Source organism: Pungitius pungitius, chromosome 7 (genome assembly GCF_949316345.1).
Source record: "Pungitius pungitius chromosome 7, fPunPun2.1, whole genome shotgun sequence".
Taxonomy (NCBI): Eukaryota; Metazoa; Chordata; class Actinopteri; order Perciformes; family Gasterosteidae; genus Pungitius; species Pungitius pungitius.
The window spans coordinates 19,103,155-19,122,671 of NC_084906.1; the positions used below are offsets into that span (position 1 = coordinate 19,103,155).

At 43.6% G+C, this 19,517-nt stretch overlaps 2 protein-coding genes across 3 annotated transcripts; both read right to left on the reverse strand.

The window, feature by feature from the left end:
* Positions 1-4,580: 4,580 nt before the first annotated feature.
* Positions 4,581-13,140, reverse strand: bsg (basigin). 2 transcript variants are annotated; one of them, XM_037470587.2, is made up of 8 exons: positions 12,879-13,140; positions 8,751-8,919; positions 8,062-8,150; positions 7,710-7,846; positions 7,297-7,573; positions 5,736-5,760; positions 5,588-5,660; positions 4,581-5,497 (listed from the first exon to the last, which is right to left on the reverse strand). In XM_037470587.2, the coding sequence occupies exons 1-7, from the start codon at positions 12,940-12,942 to the stop codon at positions 5,600-5,602; spliced, it is 822 nt and encodes a 273-aa protein (XP_037326484.2). In that variant the 5' UTR covers positions 12,943-13,140; the 3' UTR covers positions 4,581-5,497; positions 5,588-5,599. The 2 variants fall into 2 exon arrangements, with proteins under 2 accessions (XP_037326484.2, XP_062419258.1); XM_062563274.1 differs by lacking the exon at positions 12,879-13,140 and adding an exon at positions 10,301-10,754.
* A 1,876-nt stretch (positions 13,141-15,016) lies between these two features.
* Positions 15,017-19,261, reverse strand: LOC119217150 (E3 ubiquitin-protein ligase RNF126-like). Its single transcript, XM_037470585.2, has 9 exons — positions 19,110-19,261; positions 17,932-17,990; positions 17,345-17,405; positions 16,721-16,956; positions 16,523-16,591; positions 16,373-16,442; positions 16,131-16,224; positions 15,587-15,702; positions 15,017-15,321 (listed from the first exon to the last, which is right to left on the reverse strand). The coding sequence occupies exons 1-9, from the start codon at positions 19,182-19,184 to the stop codon at positions 15,151-15,153; spliced, it is 951 nt and encodes a 316-aa protein (XP_037326482.1). The 5' UTR covers positions 19,185-19,261; the 3' UTR covers positions 15,017-15,150.
* Between the last annotated feature and the right edge of the window lie 256 nt (positions 19,262-19,517).

Here is a 19,517-nt window from a genome sequence, read left to right on the forward strand (position 1 = left end):
ACCGGAAGAGTGTGGAGTTCAAACCAGAGACAGCGCGCGCACGCGCTCACAGACACACACTTTAGAATAACAGTGCACCGGTGGCGTTGCTATGGCTGCAACCTGGCTGATGCTGCTGCTGCTGTGTGTGTGTGTTTGTTTGACAGAGTATTTAAGTTGGGATGCAACTATACCTCTACTCATTGTATTGAAGAAGTGGCATTAAAAAAAGCATTTATATAATAAGTATATTTATAAAAATATACTTATAATAAAAATAAATAAAAATATAAAAATATTCATCTAATTAATTAGAGGCTTTGTAATTAATTAATCAAAATTAACGCGCTAAAGTCCCGGCCCTAATTTTATATTAAACAAACAGTGACACTGTGAATCATCGTGAGTTCTGGTGTCTCTAGTGGAATCAAAGCTGACCTTCCTGATCCACATTTGGGATTTGATTCTCTCTCCTCAAGGTGCCGTGTGTCAAACGTGTTTATTTCTTCCGGGATTTATTCTCCACTCAGCTGAGGAGGACCCTCAGACTGGTTTAGCTCCATAGGGGAGTCGGTATGGATCCTCTCAATTCACACGCGGGCATCAGCACACATGTCAAAAAAAGTGAAATAAGGATCACAGCATAGAAGTAGTGAAATCAACTAGGGCTTTATTAGAAATGCCATTATATGACTTTACTTGACCTGCAATTCTATTATAACGGTATGGAACGGTTGTGGATTCCAGCCTGAGAATCTATGAGAATTGAGGTTGGATTCAAAAGCATCAACAGGTGTGTGGTGGAACAGTGCAGGGAGATAGCAGGAAGGCTGAAGTGTGGAGGATCCTGAGTTCAAACCTGCTCTCTCAGAAGGAGGGTTTGGTTGCAGTCAGGGCTTCAAACTGTAAACTTTGAAACAGTTTTGAGGTTCAGTAAACAATCCCAAGGTCTAATATGAGAAACGGACACAATGAGGCATGTGCTTAAATAGCACAACTGAAGGGCTGCATGCTCCAACCTGGTGTCTGAGGTTGTGGGTTCTTGGCCCTTCATGCAGACATCACTTCTGCTTTGAAAGAGTTTTGAGGTTTGAGTAGCAGTCTCAAGGTTAAATACGAGAAACAAAATTCTAATTGGTGCATGGTGAGGTAGTGCAGCACAAGAGCTGAGGAGCTACTGTCCTTACCCTGTAGGTTGTGGGTTCAAGCCCAGTCTTGGGTTTGAGCCTTTGGCTTTACTTCAGGTTTGAGTAGCAATCTCAAGGTTAAATACAACAAACAAAGAGTTGGTTAGTGTGTGGTGAAGTAGCACAGCGGAAGAGCTGCTACCACAAGCCTGCACTGCATTTGAAGGTTGTGGGTTCAAGCCCAGTCTTGGGTTTGAGCCTTTAGCTTTACTTCAGGTTTGAGTAGCAATCTTAAGGTTAAATACAACAAACAAAGGGTTGGTTAGTGTGTGGTGAAGTAGCACAGCGGAAGAGCTGCTGACATAAGCCCCTGCACTGCACTTGAAGGTTGTGGGTTCAAGCCCAGATGTGGAAATAGCATTTAAAAAGAGTTTTGAGGTTTAACTCACATGCTCAAGGTTAAATAGGAGAATCAAAGTTGCCAAAATGTGAGCAGGACTGGTAGTGTAGGGGTGCAAGAAGGAGCCGAAAGCCTCTGTAAGCGCCGCCAGTGGGTTCAAATCCCGCTCCTGCCAAGTCTTGAGCGCTCTACTGCGGAGGTAGTTGTGGGGGCATTGTCCCCACTGGTTGTTTCAGAGAAGTGTACCCTGGGGGTTATGCAGAAACACAAGGCGTGTTCACTTGAGTTATGATGGCATTGTCAAGAATGATGAAGAATCTTTTGAATGATGATGAATTGACTAAATTTGCTTTAGCTTTTAGCACTTATTAGCCATGCTACGTAGCCTATAGGGTTCCACCTTTTTGACGGGAGAGAAGGCCGGATGAGTCAGTAAAGATGAGCAGATGTGTCTCATTCAGTGGTCACACTGACATGAAACTTATTACAGCCTCTGAGGGCATTTTTCAAGACAATCACATGTTTGTCTACTTCAGGGCATCCTGTGAACAACCTTAAACTGACAGTCTGGCACAGGGTGTAGATTTGTTTACCCTTTTTAGTGCATCCACCCTCCAATTCTCTGTTACATTCAAATTCAACTCACTTGTGCCTTTACCAATGCAGGAAGGATGAATTGATCCTCCAAGATGCACCAATCCGTCTCTGGGGCAATATCCCATTATGATTTTTTATAAATGTCAGTTACCCAAAACTAAAAAAGGATTTAGGAAGAGCCATCATGTCCCTTGAGGGTTGAACCCAGATAAGGTTTAAAGTACAGAAATTTGGGGCGTGTAGGTTGCTCCATCTAAGATCATTCCTGTCATGTCATGGGAAAAAAAATATTGTGAAAAAAGTCAAAATATGTAGGGTCAAAAAATGTCACAGAAAAGATTTTTTTTAAATAATAGGTAAAAAATTATTATAAAAAAATAAATGTAAGGTCAATATATATATAATATAATATATATATATATTATTAGGGCCAGGACTCGATTAAAAATATTAATTAACCTGGGAGGTTCAGCTAGCTAGTTAGCTTCGTGCTAACGCAATATATTCCTCGCATGACGTCACTGTGTTAAACACCGCTACAGAGCTGCGACGCACACAGAGCTGCAGTGAGGACACACAACCAGGACGTGGATGAAAACACACACATTTTATCCTAAATAATTCATTGTGTGAAGTTTTGTGGGGCTTTTGAGTTTTTCCTCAAATCACTGACCCCAAAAAAATAGGTTCATAGATGCATCTCAATATATACATATACATATGTTCTAATACATTTTATTAGGGCCGGGACTCGATTAAAAATATTAATCTAATTAATTAAAGGCTTTGTAAATAATTAATCGAAATGAATCACATTTTAATTGCATAAATATTTGACCTGAGAACAGTGAGAAGTAATTTTTTTCACATAGATTTTTATTTTTGTTCAACCAATTCCAGCAGACAAGTGTAGAAATAGCATATTTAGAAATATAGTACTTTCAGAAATTCAGGTAGCCTATAGGTAAGTAGACCTTCTGTAAACTAGGTTTTTTTAAGTAGACCAATACTTTCAAGTACATTGGTTATTTTTTCAGACGTGGACTTAGTTACCCTGGTCCTTAAACCAGTCCTCTGGTGCAGTGTGGGTTGGGTGTGGGTCCTTGTACTCTGGTCGGGCTAACGTCCACGCTAGCTGCTAATTGTTTTGCGTTGAGGTGATACTTGAGGCTCGATGTGAATTCCTTGTTGCACAGCTTGCACACAACCACGCTCTTATCGACGCTTCCATCCGTGTGTTTATTATAATAAGACTTCCCATTCACGGGGCCACCCGACACGGTCTCGTCAGCTTCTTCGTTCATGTTCACTGTGGTTTGTTGTTGTCTGAAGTCATGAACGCTAGTTGGTGCTCCAGTATAATCGGTCCTCCGAAACTCATCCAGTGAGAAACGTTCCGCGGTGCAAAAAATAAGTGTAAAAATGCGTAAAAAATGTTTAATGTGTTATTTTTTGTGTAATTAATCTTAATTCACATTGTAATTAATTAATCGTAATTAACGGGCTAAAGTCCCAGCTAATAATAAACTCACCTGGCAGGAGTGACGACACAGGTGAAGGTCGCAAGAAACCGCCCACTTCTGCCTGCGTCATCCGCAGCGGATCTCAGGTGGACCCTCGGCCTTTGACCCAACGAGCCGGGGTCAGGTAATCCAGAGAGCATCAGGAGTGTCTGACCGTTGCTTGGAGGTTTATGGTCTGTAAATGAGTCCCTGAAGTCCTCCACCTTTGGTCCAATGGCTCCACCTTGCGGAGAGAAGCAGCGAGGAAATTTGCCTCTTTACGGAGAGGAAAGGTGGAGAAGCCCAAAATATGGACTCATTCCACAATCCCTTCAATGGATTCATATGCATTTTTGTAAAACAGGATCAATCTCTCAGAATGGCGTAAAAACCATTGCCGACCCCCCCCCCCCCCCCCGATAATATGGGAACATTAAAGGTCGCCTCACAGATTTTTCTAAAAAGCAAAACATCGAGCATCGTACTTTAAAAATCTGATATTAAGACTCGAAACACCGCGTGTTTTCTGGCTGACCCTAGTGCTCCTAAAGCCCACAGACGGACCTCCTTAGATTTTACTACTTCATTTTGCGCCGTCGTTGTGGTCACTGCCTTGCATCGGATTGGCGCTTTGGGGAGTTTTTGGGTGCAACAATAAGACTACTTGCAATACTTTTACAACTCGTTCGCTATAGTTGGAATTTTATTTTACCAGTGAACTCCTCCCCAACTACATTGGAGTTTGAGCTGCTGCACACAGCGTAAAAGGAGTCCTTATTCAGCAATGTCTGACCGTAAAGTCAGAACATCAATTATACCACGTTAGACCTTTAGTAAACCTGCTTTTTGTAATAGTTCACCATTGATACTCAATCATGTGGCTCCAAAAAGTAAATACAAACAATGATCATCTTCAGGCAGATATTTGGGCTTCTGTACAAAGTCTCGACAGCAACGAATGGAGAAGTAGAGCAATCAAACTTGTAAAGTCAAATTCCTTTATTCAGTTTGTTGTACAACAGATTGTGTTCCATGTACTTAGATAGTACAACGATGTACACAAATCTGGCTAGGTCTTTTTGGAACATCCAATCACAACATCAAGCGGGTTAAAGGGAACATTTGGCTCCTGAATCTACGACAATCCGTTGGTTAGAGAAGCACATCGCATTAAATAGAAACATTGAGTAGTATTTCAATTTTATTTAACAGAAGTAACAGACAGCTCTTGGTCCTAAATAGATCTGTATTGTAGATGTGACAAAAACATTAGTGACTAAAACTTTGATTTAATGTGATATGGAAAAAGTTAAAAAGCTTCACTTAAGCAAAAATGCCTTTCTAATAAAATTTACCAATTTTCACAGCAAAACTTTCCCGATATTAAATATTTCCATTTGAAGCGTCAGAATAACAATAAATGGTGCTCGTTAGAATTCAGGCAAAAGGGAGAATTAGTCATGCTGTAGCAGAAGGTGAAAGGTGGGAATTCAAGCACACTCCAGCCGTTGCTATGGTGATCGCAGTGAGGAATGACGATGGACAAAGTTTCAGCTCCTCTGAACAAAACTTCTACTGCGTCACGAGGAACAAGTTGTGATTGGAGAACACAAAAGCAAAGACTGACTGAGGTCCGTGTGGGACGCATCACCACAAAGAGGCGTTCCTCAAGTGGACACCTAAAAACAACACTTTCTATTACGCCATTTTAACTCATGCAATATTTGCCCGAGGCCTCAAGCACAAATACTTCACACTACGTTCTGTGGCTGCACAATGTGGAGAAAAAGAAAAAAAAGAATACAAATACAATAATTTCATCCAAGCACAAAAGGTACTTTAAAATGGCAGGGTGCACAGTAGTATGTGCCACACATCAGCTGGATGTCCATCTGGAAAAACGTTAAAGTTGCATGAATGAATTATTGCCGTTTAAAAAATATAAATCTATTTTGCGTATCAATAACATCAGTTTCACTCACCTCCTCCATTTTTTAGTTGGAATTCCTTTGCCTCACAGTCTTTTCTTTGTGGTTTTCACTGGAATTGCTCTTCCTGAAAAACACATTGAGAAAATGAGTTCTATAACAAAAGAATATTTGGGGAAACTGATCTGCTGGCTGTACTTACAGAGGAGCGGCTCCTGAGTCGTCATCTGTCAATAAGAAAGAAGAGCCAAACACAAAACAAGAGTCAGTCAAGAGTCCGTTACTGGTGTGAGCAAAACGTGCCACCCCCTCCCCAACAGATGGGAACACGCGTTAGAACATGACATCCTCTGCAACGGGATTATGATCAAATCCATCTGAACAGCAGCTGAAGCATGCCCGCCCTCTTCTGACCACCAATGATACAACTAGCAGAGAAGGATCCACGCAGCAATATGTGACGCGATACTGAACAGACTGCAGCGCGTTCATTAGAACAAAGATTTGATCCTTTTGAGATATTTTGGCCCCCCCCCCCCCCCCCCCCCCCCCAGCTTCACAGAGGCTCATGCAAGACAAGCAAGAGGACGCTGCAGTTGCTGCATCAAGATCAGAAATCCAGAAAATGCCTCTAACCTGGCAGAGCGCACATACAAGCTGGCAAGTAGAAGCCGTACTCCCGCTAGAGAGGCTTATCTCGGGGGGCGAATGGTGAGAGACGAATGCAAATGATGCACTGACCTTAAAGAGCCTATCGGATGTCATGCACAAAGGGTACAAGATGCAGAGGGCATGCAGGCAGAAGGCTGAGAAACGTCTCACTTTTCAACCTGTTCAAGTTCACGTCAAACCGCCGCACGAGCTGGTGAGTCTCATTCGACTCTTTCATTGGCTCCAACACGGGACTTTAAACAACCAATAGAACGTGGAAGAACTTTAAAAGCGTTCTTCCATTGCAGGGCCAGTGAAAGAGTGACCAGATCTTTGAGCGCATTCCTCTTAGAAGTGGCGACTATGGAAGCAGTTCATTCAGACTACCATAGCTTTTGTCCCCCCCCCCAACGCGGTCACCTCAGCGCACCACTTCAGTCTGACATGCAGTGCTGTCCACTTACCAAAATGCAAAATCAGCAGCGAACAGAGAAGTCAAAATGTAAATAATAAAAATGTAAAGTTTCTATCAGACAAAAGTGGGAAGATGACTCCTGCTCTTTATTTTAAAAACATAAATAGCAAAACTAAGCGAATAAGTTTCATATTGAATGCAACCTGCTACAGACGAGTTCTGATTATTTCCAGGACAAATGTGTGAGCCACTCCTTAAAGGCAAAAGCTTGTTCATGGGGAAAGAAGAGTCACTACACAACAGCGAGTGTTTGGTGTCTGAGAACTCACAGCGATGCATTCTGTTGAACTCAGTCGAGTTACACTTTAACCTACATCATGAATAGTGTTAATGGCTCTTTATCGTGAAAAGTCTCATTCTGAAGAGCCTTCCACCGCGGCCCTCACAGCGCCCCTAAGTGGGCCACGGGGGTACTGACAAAAAGCTCAGATAACAAGGAGAACATGTTTTGGGGAAATTATCATAGCTAGTTCATATTTCTAAATTGGATCATGGAGTCACATACACACATGATGAAAATGAAGTTCAATTTGAATATCACCAAGGAAACCACAACACCGTATCAGCTTGAGACAAATGTGTTCTGCCATCAACTCGCCTGCCTGTCCGTAGACCGAGTGCAGCGTGGGGTACGTACCGTCAGTGATCTCATCGGGCTTTCTCCTCTTCTCGTAGATGAAGATGATGGTCACCAGGATGATGACCTCTGCCACGATGCCGAGGAAGGGCCACAGAGCGGCCAGGCGGCTGCGGACGCGCAGTTGGATCACGTCGCTGCTGGTGCCCAATGAGTTTGTTCCGGAGCAGGCGTACTGGCCGATGTCATTTTCAATGCTCAGGGCATTAATGGTCAGAGTGGTCTTGTTGGGGGTGCTCTTGATCTCATATTTGTCACTAGTTCCGTTGACGATAGGCTGCGGGTTTGTTAGTAAGGGGGTTGGTTATGGAGTCATTTTATTACCCAAGTGAAGCACTGGACAATCATTTTGTTACAAACTAGAGATAAAAACTGACATCATTTGAAGATAATCTAAATTACGGGACACTTACCACGTGGATGTCATCCTCTACTTTGAACCAGGTCCAGTCGGTGGGTAGTGGGTAGCCGTGGCCCACACAGACCATCACCCCTTTGTCCTGCTCGTTGCCGTGCTCAGAGTGCTTGTAAGCAGCAACGTGGGGAAGAGCTGCAGCAAGAGGATCAACACAATCATTAACAACTGGTTTGGCACATAATTTCTTCGTATTAATGTATGCTTACAATTCAGCTGTGATTATTGGGCATGGAAATACAGATAAGATTCAATTTCCAGGTAATTGCCCTTAGAATAGACTATTTTATACAAGGACCATGTAACATTTCAACCAAGCAACCTTCCATATGTGATATGAAATAACCTACTTTTGACTTCAATTGTCTGCTTGACCTGTGGCTCGGTCAGGAACACACATTCATACAGGCCCGCGCTGCTGTAGGTGATCTTATCCAAACTAGGGAAAGAAACAAAGGACCATGTGAGAATTCCTTGCTAAGAAGTCACACATTTCTTTCCTCTGCAGATGAAATACTTGTGCGCAGTTCTGAAGAAACCACAGAGACAGATTTGTGAAGGGACACAATTAAAACCGCTTGTGCAGGCAACAGATTTTTCAAATTCCCCGTGGTGATCACAATCAAACTGTTGTTCTGCTTCTGTCCCGCTCGCTAATGGGGAATTAAGGTCAGGGCGGGTGAGCGCACTGCTAGGGGCGGTCATCCCCGCTGCCAAGGCGACCGACCAAGCTGCATAAAATGCACGGTCCAGTTCTCTTAGCTTTGCTGCTCATGGGGAGGCAGCCAGCAGGCGCGATGCAAAAGAGGGGTAGCTGAGTGTTTGGAAAGCAGAAGAATCAAAAGGCTCTTGCGTGACGTGCAAGGCCAACGCAGCTCACTTTAAGGCCAATAAAATGTTTGGGGAACTGCGGTGATTTACCAGCACGAGGGGAAACTTTACACTATTCAAAACAAACTCTGAAGGGGCCGTCACATTTATTGTGACATAACAGCCGCAGAGCCGATCTGCCCAGATGGCGTTTGGTCGAGCTGCTTACCGGTGGACGGTGTAATGAGCGTCAGCGGTGGACTTTGAGTCTTCGATGACTTTGCCGTTGTGGGTCCAGTGGGAGCCCTCGACGGCCAGGCTGGAGTCAGTCAAGTTGCAGCTGAGGACGGCTGAGGTCTGGTTGTTGACCCCAGGAGGTTGAGCAACGATATTCGGGCCTTCCAATAAACAGAAGGGAACAGAACTTAACAGTCTTTCATGAATGCTGCAGTACAATAGGAAAAGTAAGATGATGTTTTCTGTTAATGCTTTAAATTTTAAAGTCCTACAAACCTGACGGAAATAATGTATCAGGACTGATTAGTTACAGCACTGACTTTGTAGAGATGAATGCCATAATAACCATGTACTTCATTACTGGTAAAGTATTGCATGTATCATCACTGGGTGCATTTTTATTTACATTATAATTAACACTCAAGAGAAGTCTTTACAGCAATTCAAGACTGACCTTCACTCATTGCAAAGAAATAGCAGGTAGGCAGGCTGCAAGAAAACTTATTTTCCCAGCGAGGGTATAAATAAAGTTGTAAACATGCAGTTACAAATTTAGATTGGGCTGTTGTTGACTGGTCTTGAGTGTTGAGCAGTCAGTGGAAAACAAAGCAGGATTAGTAACCACGTCCTTTGCATTATCCTCTCACTTGCCAAGTTTGAGACAGAGACAAATCCGAGCCAAGAGTTTAATCAGGAACAATGAACAACAAGCGCTAAACAAACGCTCAGATATTTGACAAAGAGGTGGACAAAGCTCCACAAAATGGGGAGATCTGTCCAACCAACAGTAGAATGGAAGGGATGTAACGAAGATCTAGCAGATACACAGGTCTACTACAAGGTGATGGGGGAAAAAAAAGACCTTTAAAAACACATGCAGAAGGAACAAGAGGATAAGAGCCATAACAAAATATGTAAAATTGGCTATTTTTGGTTTTATATGGTCGCAAACTGACCAATTTTTAAAGAGAAAAAATACTGGACCACAAGGCAGAAAAATGCCCCATGGCTGATATTTAATCTCTAATAATACGTAGCTATCTTCTGTGCCTACAGCATAGTCTGTGATGAGCTGCAGGAATGGTCTACAAGCATCAACAGGAGGGGGGGGGGTGCGCCCATGTTAGTATTAAGGAAGGCGATTGGGAAAAAACTAAAAGAAATCTGACACCCCTTGTTTGTAACTTGTTGCTTATGTGTGATTATACGTTTCACTTTGTCCAATTCAAGTATAAGTATTTTCCTCAGAAGCCATTTGGAAATTTCCAACCTTATGCCCAGTATTAAATGAAAACTCATAGTTGTACCTTCATGTAAAGAATGAAGAATGTGACCCTTAAGACAAGATTAGGGAGTGCCACGCTTTCTGACCAGGTTCAGATTCTACAACAGGACCACCTCGGAGCTCGAGAGGAGGGGGGGGGGGGAGAGCGTGTACCGGGTAAGGAAGGGCGAATAGGACCGGGAAACATGGGAGCCGAGTGTCCAGGACTTCACTAATGAGGCGATACGGGCCCGGCTACTTTCACCGCCGCCACTCACTTTCAATCACAATAACGTTTGCCTGCGAGCGGATCCACTTGATTTTTGGCGCCTTCTTCAGTTCGTTGCGGTCGGGGTCATTGGAAGCGCGGCACTCGTACGTGCCGGAGTCGTTGAGGGCGAGGCCAGTGAAGCGCACGGAGCTTGTGGCGTGCGCCGCGTACGTGGCGTTTATTTTCACGCGGTCGTCCCGCGCCCCGTCGAAGAGCTGCGTGAAGGTCTCGTTGGGCTCTTCGCCCTCGATGAACCACCACTGCACCTCGGGGACGGGGTTCCCTATCACCTCACAGTGCAGCTCTGCGCTGTCACCAATCAGCTTCATCCGAGACATGGGGGACTTGATGAAGCCCGCTGAGTACCAGTTACAGAGCGCCCAGCAAATAAGACATTTGGGTTTTGTTAAGACGGCGGGTTTTAAAGGCAAACCAGTTGATTTCATGGATTGGTGATAAAAGGCCGCGATGGAAGAAAAGGCAAGCAAACAAGAAAAAAGAAAAGAAAGTTAGACAAATGGAATAAAATGAAAGCATGCACATAGAAATAGATCAGCCATTTTAGCTAATTATTTGGAGAAATGCTTAATCTGTCCTGGTACTGACTCAAAATGAAAATAAGACAACAGAAAAAGCAATTAGGGATCCCGCCCCAGCTGATTCAAATATGGGCGATGATCTATCACATGAGATATTAGCAATGGGTGACCATCGCTGCAATATAATGCACATGTTATTGGGAGTCTTTTACCAAATTAAATGTGTACATACGAGTGCTTGTGTTAAAGGCTTTAAATGCAATTTTTTAATACGGACATTTGTGACTGGGGGGGGGCAAGAGATCCCTAAAAGACAATACAACATTTAAAGCATCCAATGGCATTCGTGAAATCAAAGCAATGGAGAAAAAGAAAAGCAGATAAGGATGGATAAGTTCAAATGAAAGGCTTAGGACATGCACGCACAATGATTACTCTTTTAGATAAGTTTCTTTCCCAGTATCAAACTACTCCACACCAGGGAAAAATATTCTCACTACAGCAAATAGTTTATTTTTTTACAAACTTTTAAAAAATGTATTTGATGTAAATGAACTTCCAACCAAAACCGTCTGAAATCATTAGAAGACCAAACCGACTTGTGACACTCTAAATGTATCATGTGACCTTTCTAGCTTGTTGACCTTTTGATGGAGGTGACGGTCACTTTCATAGAACATGCCGAGTGAAAGTTCAAAAATAAATTTGGCCTGGGACAAAGTCCTAACTGTTAACAGAAGTAAATCCACTGCAGTTAGTTCTCTGCTCTTTAACATGAGAACCAGCTGCACATTGTTCATCCCCTCAGAGATAAAGATGCATTGTTGACATAATGTTTACATACGTTCAACAAACATGCTGGATCCACAAAAGGCAAAAAGTTTGGAAATAAAATATGTTTTTGTATTTAATGTGATAGAATAAGATTATTAAACCAAAAAAACAGGGCAAATAAGCCCACACAAGGCTACGTGCTTTATCTTCAGTTTGTGTGTTTCTATTCAACTATCTAGATGAAAATTAACAACGTTGCTTCACATTTTGAAAAGGTGAAACGTAATCCTCGGGCCACTTTCGATCATTGAGTAACAAAGTGTGCTGACATTTTTACCCCAGAGAGGAAAATCTACGAGTTAGTTTAACATCCTCTCCAACAGAAGATGGATGTTGTTGGTTTCAACACTATGACGCATTGAAACACTGTAAAGAGGCAGCTTAAAAATGACCGCCGAATTACTTCCCTTCGAATAAACATCGTTGGCTGTGCCGATCACGCTTAAACCGTGGGGAGGAGAAGCGGCCTTACTCCCGTGGAACGTGTCCGACATTTCGCGTCGTGTGGCCGGTTGTGATCGCTGTCACCAATCGATGTGGAAACCAGCTCGACCAACTGACGGCGTATTGTGGCAACTGATGCGCGTCACGTGAAAAGAGAAGTGGTGACAACCCCCTCCCCACCACCACCCGTCCCATTAATCAGAACAAGCCACCGGCTATGCAGAGTAGGGGGGAGGGGGGTATTCTAACGGCCCAAAGCTCGGGGGTGAGAGACAACACGGCGGTGAGCGTTGCTCGCTAACGGACGGCGTCCAGTTGGAACGTTACGCAACTAATGACGAGGTTCTGCGGAGACGGCCACAGGGGAGCGAGCGGCCATATTTCAAATGAACGTTGCCCATCATGTGACCAATTACATTAGCTGGCAAATATCTGACCTTATATAACTTGGCTTTGTTGAGGGGGGGGGGGGGGGGGGTCTTTAACCGTAGTCACGGAAACGGGCGGCTAGTCGCCCGAAAGGAAGACGAGCTAACACGGAGAGCGGCTAGCGCTAATGCGTGACTCCTTTATTTTCTACTGACGCCACGGGTTTTTAAGAAGACTGGGGAAAAAACAGCCGCTACAAGAAGACGTTAGCGATAGAACAACATAACTGTCGTGACGTTTAACGAAGAGGGAATCGGCGAGGATACGTTAAATGCTCCGTGTAGAGGGGGGGGGGGGGGCAAAGTCTTCAACCAACATGGCTGACATTACAATTCTTACCTGTGGACGCGTCGACTCGCAAACAGCCCAGCAGCAGGGCGCTGAAGGCCCACAGGAACTTCATGGCGGACGACTTGGTCGTTTACTAAGCGGCGTGGAACGAACGCGACGTTAGCTCACGGCGAGACGAATCTTCTTCTACTTCTTCTTCCTCCTCCTTTCCGTTGAACTCCTTCCAGCGAGGCGTCGGGAGCGGAACGTACCACGGCGGAGGCGAACGTGCTCTGGTGTCCCCTCACGCACACGCCCTGGACGGCACGTAGAAATGGCGTGTGTCGAGGGGCGTGGGCAAGTCACATGACTCGCATTAAAGGGTCGCTCGGGGCCATTGCAACTGCAACATATTCGTAAATTAGCAAAATACAGGCTCGACGTAGTGTTTTAAATTAAGATGTTAAATGATAAAGTCGAGATCCCTGAGTTTGGATGTTTGGATCCAGAAACCATTTAAGAACTATCTTAATAATTTCTTGATCAGAAAATAATCTTATGTAAATGAACTTACACCGAAAATAAATGGGTCTAGACTGTTTGGGAGTGATCACTGATGTATGTTAACTTAAATATTAGCAATGGCTATACTGTAAATCCTTGAAGGTAGTCGCAATGGGGGCTTGTAGAGGGAAGAAGATTATGATTAATAAATGATGACCTATTTTTGTCTAAAAACAATTTAAGTCCATTTCTGGTCAGAGTAAAGTAAAATAAATTAAATTGACAATCGAACAAGCCGAGCAAGTGTGGATCACAACATCTAAATATATTTTTTATCAGTTTGCAACACTAAAAGAGAAGATAACTCCCCTACACATTGTTTTAAACTTGTATATCTACACTTTGAATCTCAATGTTATAAAAGCTCGCTATTTCCCAAGGCACATAGTTCATTCTCACAAATACTTACACAAAGGTAGCAATAAACAAAATCAAATACTTCACATTGTATAATAAAACTCATAACTATAAGTCAAGGGTGCCGACTTGTTCTCTGCGGGACCAAAGCTCAAATTTATAACAATCCCCTCAGAATAAAAGGCCTTTGAAACTAAACCCCGGAGGAGACAGGTACAATGTAGAGGAAATATGTCTGAACAATGAAAGGAAGCATCACTTATTTGCTTATTGATGAAGTGTAATAGGAAAGCGCCCCAGTGAAAGATTTATAGACTTTGTTAACTACACATGTGCCGTTGGACCAAGGCCATACTTTGAAATCGGAAAACTGTATTATGCATTGAAATCACTTCCAGCTGTGCTCATAGAGAACGTCATTGTTCTCTGCAACACAACACGGAGCCGCTCAGATTTGGACTGTTGCCAAAGAAGAAAAACCAACGATTACACGTTAAAGAGGGAGATGCTTAACAGACATTTTGAGTGGTGGCACCCAAAAACAGCTTTATTTTCATTTCACTTTTATTTTTTTACACAATCATACTGCAAATCAACAGTCAACTGGCAACTTCAGAAAATATTCAATTCAACTTTACATTAAAATCTCCCCAAAATGCTCTGACAAGTTTCTGAGTGTTTCAGAATTGCAGAGAAAATAAAAAAAAAATCCATGTGTGTGTAATTTAGAGATTATATCCACGTTGTTACCCAAACAGCATTGACTTACCGGATCATTCCAAGTGCAAACATTTGTACCTGTGACGTAACAGGTAACCTGTTAAGTTAATTGTAGAAACTATTTGGAATCAAATTTAGTATCATTCTAAACCAAGAAGAAACTTAAGCGCACGCTTCTAACGGTGCACTTGTGGTCGATTCATCTGTGAGGTATGAATACTAGATATACAAAGGAACAGGGGGGGGGGGGGGGGGGGGGTTGGCTTTGCATCATGAGCAACAGTGGGTCATTTCATATTTCACACAGTGTGGAGATTTAAAAAAATGGAGGGACATCGACTGTCGTCTCGTCCCGAGTCGTCTACCTTTGGATGCTTTCGTTCTCTCTTCCTGTGTGAGGTGATTCAGGCGGATCGAGCCCTTCAAGTTCCCCCGGCTCCTCCAACCCCCCCCCCCCCCCCCCCCGGCCTCCCTTTGTTTCGGATCCCTGACAAAGATGGGAGCAACGGGAAGGGCAGAAGTACATGACCCTCGCTTGCCTGCCTCCCCCCCTCCCCCACCCACCAAACCCCACATCGAATCAGGCCTGAGCGCTCCTGGCGAGATGCACTCGGGTCTCTGCCCCCACAGCAGGGAGAGACTGGAGGTCACCGCTCCGAAGGACAGCGGCCCGAGGAGCCGCGAGCAGCTCACGGGCCCCCTAGGAGTTATCCGTGGAGTTCTCGTTGCTGGCCGAACTCGAGGACTGAGGGGTCGAGGAAGAGGAGGAGGAGGAAGAAGAGGAGGTAAAGTTCATCCCTGATAGCTCCGGAGGGTTCGTTGCAGTGTTCTGTCCACACAAGCTTTTCCTGCACACCGGACAAGTGTCATGCTGTGGGAGAGGCAGGGGGTGTAAAAATAAGCAAATGTTTAAAAAGGTTCAATGTTTCACCTCCAATGTCCATGTTTTAATCCGTTTTTAATACAATCCCAAATGTTGGTCCAGTACAGAGGCGCTGAACAAGCTGCGGCGTAATATCAGATCAAGTGACTTTCTAGCCTGAGGCAAACGATAGAAACACGCCTTTAAGTAGCAGCAGCTGATGTATCAATTAATCATTGCTAATGCTTCCCCATTACGGATGGATGTTAGGTACCTGTTCTAGCCACGGCACGATGCAATCATTGTGGAACATGTGATTGCACGGGAGCTGCCTCACATTTTCTCCAACACTGTAATCTTCTTTACACACGGGGCATTCCAGTGCCGACGCTGAAAGGAAAGGAGCGTAATGTAAGTAAAACTAAGCCCAAATCCGTCAATACGGTTTTGGACAAGAGGGTTACAATCAGTTACATTACGAAGAATCAATGTTATTTAGAAAATAGACAGTCAGTAAATGCCAGAGACAAGTGTTTTAGGAGGAGGGCTGGACGCCATGCTATGCGTCTGATTGTCCTTTGGCTATGCAGCAACTTGCTATGATGGTTGTGTTAAGAAAACAATAAAAGCAGCAGATAAGGATGAGACATTTTGAAGCAAAAAGCCCCAAAAAATATTCTGTTCATCAATTTTCAGATGATCATTTAATTTTAACGTGAGATTATGCGTTGGAGCTCATGAATTATTAACTCGCGTCTCTGGTGAAAAGCTACAAATAAAAACCATTTTCATTGCACTTCATCATGTTTTCAACTTACCAACATGCTCTTCTGTAATTTGTACTGTAGGAAGGGTTTTTATTTTATCCCTGTCGGCTGGCGGAGGTCCCGTGTTCTCAAATTGGTTTAATAACTAAATACAGAGAGAAAAACAGGATAGAAAGCAAATTGAAATTAGTGTATATTTTCTTCCACATTATTTTAAAGTTATATTCATGTATTTCTTTTTGAATGAGCACAGCAATCACTGTAAAAACATTTAGAGATTGCTGAAAAAATACCTGAGTTATAATTGCATCTAGTCCATTAGCCCCCCAGGCATAATCCATAGGATTTGAGTGAAGAACACCCCTTTTGGAAAACATAGTCAAAAATGAGATTGGATTAAGACTTTTTTTCTTGTTAAATTGAAGTATGTTCCAGACACTCACCAGGGTCCAACACCAATATTTGGCATTGCAGTCGGTGCAATTATTCCATTCACGAGCTGCTGAATGATTCTGTAAAAGAGAAGACACAGCTGTGATGCAGTCATGAGAAAATATGGATCCGACCTCCCCACATAAATACGCCACATGTTGAAAAATATCCTTTAACGAACTAATCAAGTCACAGTCCCCACTGCGTACCCCTCCAGCGTGGGAACTCCCTCGTGCCTCCCTGCCTGCCGCCTTGAGCCGTGGCGACTTCTGGGCTGCCTGGCACCGTATCGCTGCCGCGACGCCGTCTCCCTTTCTCGCCTGTTTTCAGCATCTCTGTTATCCTCCGGTCCGAGGCCGGCCCCAAAGTCGAAGCGGTCGTCGAAGACTCCCAGGGCAAACTGGCCGTAGCCGGACGGGAACGTAAACATGTGCTGGTCCGGATTCTGGGAGAAAAACAGACGAGAGAAAACAATAAAAATGCGGTGCGAGGGTTTAGTCCCAAAACAACACACACGCAGCGGCATTTGGAGTTTTGTTGACCGTCAGGTCAAATTTCAACCCGATGGAAACGCTCGCTGTAGTACAGAATCTCCTTGTTTACTGAGATAACAGCAGCATCACAGTCCGAATACCTGACACTGAAATGTTGCGCAAACATTTAATAAAATATTACTACAAAATCTGGTCTGTGGAAATCCAGAGTTGACTTCCACCACATGTGGTACGACATCAGTAAGAAATGGAATCTATTTTAGTGAATTCTGAAGACATAGTGGGACAGACACAGAGGTTGTGGGTGATAGAGTTTAGAGAAAAGAATAGGTTAGAAACCTCAAATGGTTGCTGGTTCTGGGGCCCGCTGGAGATGGTAGACGTGGCGCCATTGTCGGCGCTAAACAGAGGACAAGTAGTTGACAAAGTTATGTCTCCGCTCAGAGATACTAAAGAATGGCTTTTCCACCAAGTGTCCATCCACAAACATGAAATGAAAAAATGGCTGTCTTCCCCTTGTCCTTGCCCTTCAACACAATTGTGATCAAATAGTGTGACAGTTACAAAAAAAGGAATAAAGGACAGACAGTAGTAAAGCTAATAATAATAATCAAAGCTGCCCAAACGCATGCAACACATTGCGTTTTAGTGACGCTGTGCCCAAAAGTTCATTTTCCAACGGCATCTATTAGCACAAGTAAAAAAAAAAAGGTATCATAATATGCTTTTAATAAGCTTCTATACTGAATGCTCAGACACTGTGTAAGGACTGTGACTCGGGTCGTGTGTGTGTGTGTGTGTGTTGGTGAGTAACAACTGTTAGGAATGGTGGGCAAACATACAAAGAAAAAGATTTAAAGTAAAAAGTGTCCAGGGAACATTATTTCTGGAATTCTCTCATTTTCTCCTTTTTCATTCATACAAACCTCCTCTCCTCCAGTAGCTCCTCGATAAACCCGGAGTCACATCTCGGACACGTGTACTCCTGGTGAACAGACACAAAGCGAAGTAGAAGCATCACAACGCGCTCAACCACCTGCTTCATAAACCGCCCGCATCACTCACATTTCAAACCGGCGCCTGGAGAGGGGAAAAGGAGTCGATTGCATGACAGCTAGTTAGTGTGTCAGCGTGCAGCGAGTGTAAACAGCAAGTAAGAAACACGACGCACAGCCAGAGATGAAGAGGACACATGGTGATAATTGGTCTCATACGAACCTCCTCAAGCTAAGAAAAGCAGGGCCTCACTAGAGGTTACTCTCTCATGTAATCTCTCAAGGAAGCTTGACAATATTTTAATGAGGAATTTAAAAAAAAAATCAATTTCTTAAACCATCTGCCAATGTGAGGGGGAATAATACGGAATGTTCCAAATCATCTTTCCCATACATCCTCTGCACACCTTCTCTGGGGTTATACGGATGTTTTCGGGCCTTCGGGTTTATTTTATGTTTAGATGATTTCAAACCCCTGATCCCGACGGAACCAATGTGTCCATCAGAGTCATTCTCTATGGTTTCACCCAAACAACAGTGGCTGATCTTTTTACATTGCAGCGGGCACATTTGCAGCTCTGTCACTGACAGGCATGCGACTTTTATTGAATGCCTAAACACAACAAGAGAAAAGGACCATCCAGCAGCAACAAAAGGCATTGTTCACGGACTAAAAGTCCGACTTGTGTTGACAGCGTTTCTCTTAACAAAATACATACATGAAGTGGACGCGATCAGTGTTTCAGTTTGACAGTTACTGCTGGTGAATTTAAGCTAACTGACGTTAGGCCAACATACTCCTTAAAAACAAAAACAAATAAACAAATGATCAAGCCAACGTTGTTGTAAACAACGCGTGACTAAATATCAGTGGTCTGCGTGTTGTGACTACGCAGATGGAGCCACTACTTAAGATAACGAGCTAACGTTAGCTCTCACTGATTAGCGCTAGCGAGATAAACGGGACCTCGCACAAGCTAGCTAACGCCGTTAGCATGCTCTCCGTTTGCCCCGCCGCTACGCCGACTTATACCGGAACGGCGACCGCACCGCCGGGTTTTTCATTCGTCCCGTTGTCTCCCTCTCTACTTTCCGCCCGCGGTACTCACGGGAAGCCGAGGGCTGATCTCCGCGGAGCATCTGTGACAGAAGAACCGGCTGGGCCACGGAGGAGCTTCCGCCATCTTTAACACCTAACAGGTAGAGAGGAGGAAGGACTACGGAGCCCCGGAAAGGACAAAAACCTCCGAGAAAATACGAAGCGCGCCTGAGTGGAGTATGTACTACGAAGAAAATAACACAAAAATGCACCACGTGGATAAAGATAATGAGGGGAAAAAATCTAAAAAGAAAGTTATTGGACTGAATATAATTTCTGTGTAATAGAATGATAGACTGAGAATATTATGTGAAATATCTCAAAAAGAAACAATTCATTTTTATACAATTAATGTAAATATTAATAGACTATTTTTTAGCGTGAAGACGTTGAATAATGAAATCATACACATTTGACA

Coding starts and splice junctions, on each gene's coding strand:
- LOC119217150 (XM_037470585.2), bottom strand. CDS start 19,184: ATGGCGGAAGCTCCTCCGTGGCCCAGCCGGTTCTTCTGTCACAGATGC. Junction 15,703..16,130: donor AATTACAGAAGAGCATGTTG/GTAAGTTGAAAA, acceptor CTTTCCTTTCAG/CGTCGGCACTGGAATGCCCC. Junction 15,322..15,586: donor TCGTGCCGTGGCTAGAACAG/GTACCTAACATC, acceptor CCTCTCCCACAG/CATGACACTTGTCCGGTGTG.
- bsg (XM_062563274.1), bottom strand. CDS start 10,739: ATGAAATCAACTGGTTTGCCTTTAAAACCCGCCGTCTTAACAAAACCC. Junction 8,920..10,300: donor AAACGTTATTGTGATTGAAA/GTGAGTGGCGGC, acceptor GTTTATTGGAAG/GCCCGAATATCGTTGCTCAA. Junction 5,661..5,735: donor GACTCAGGAGCCGCTCCTCT/GTAAGTACAGCC, acceptor TGTGTTTTTCAG/GAAGAGCAATTCCAGTGAAA.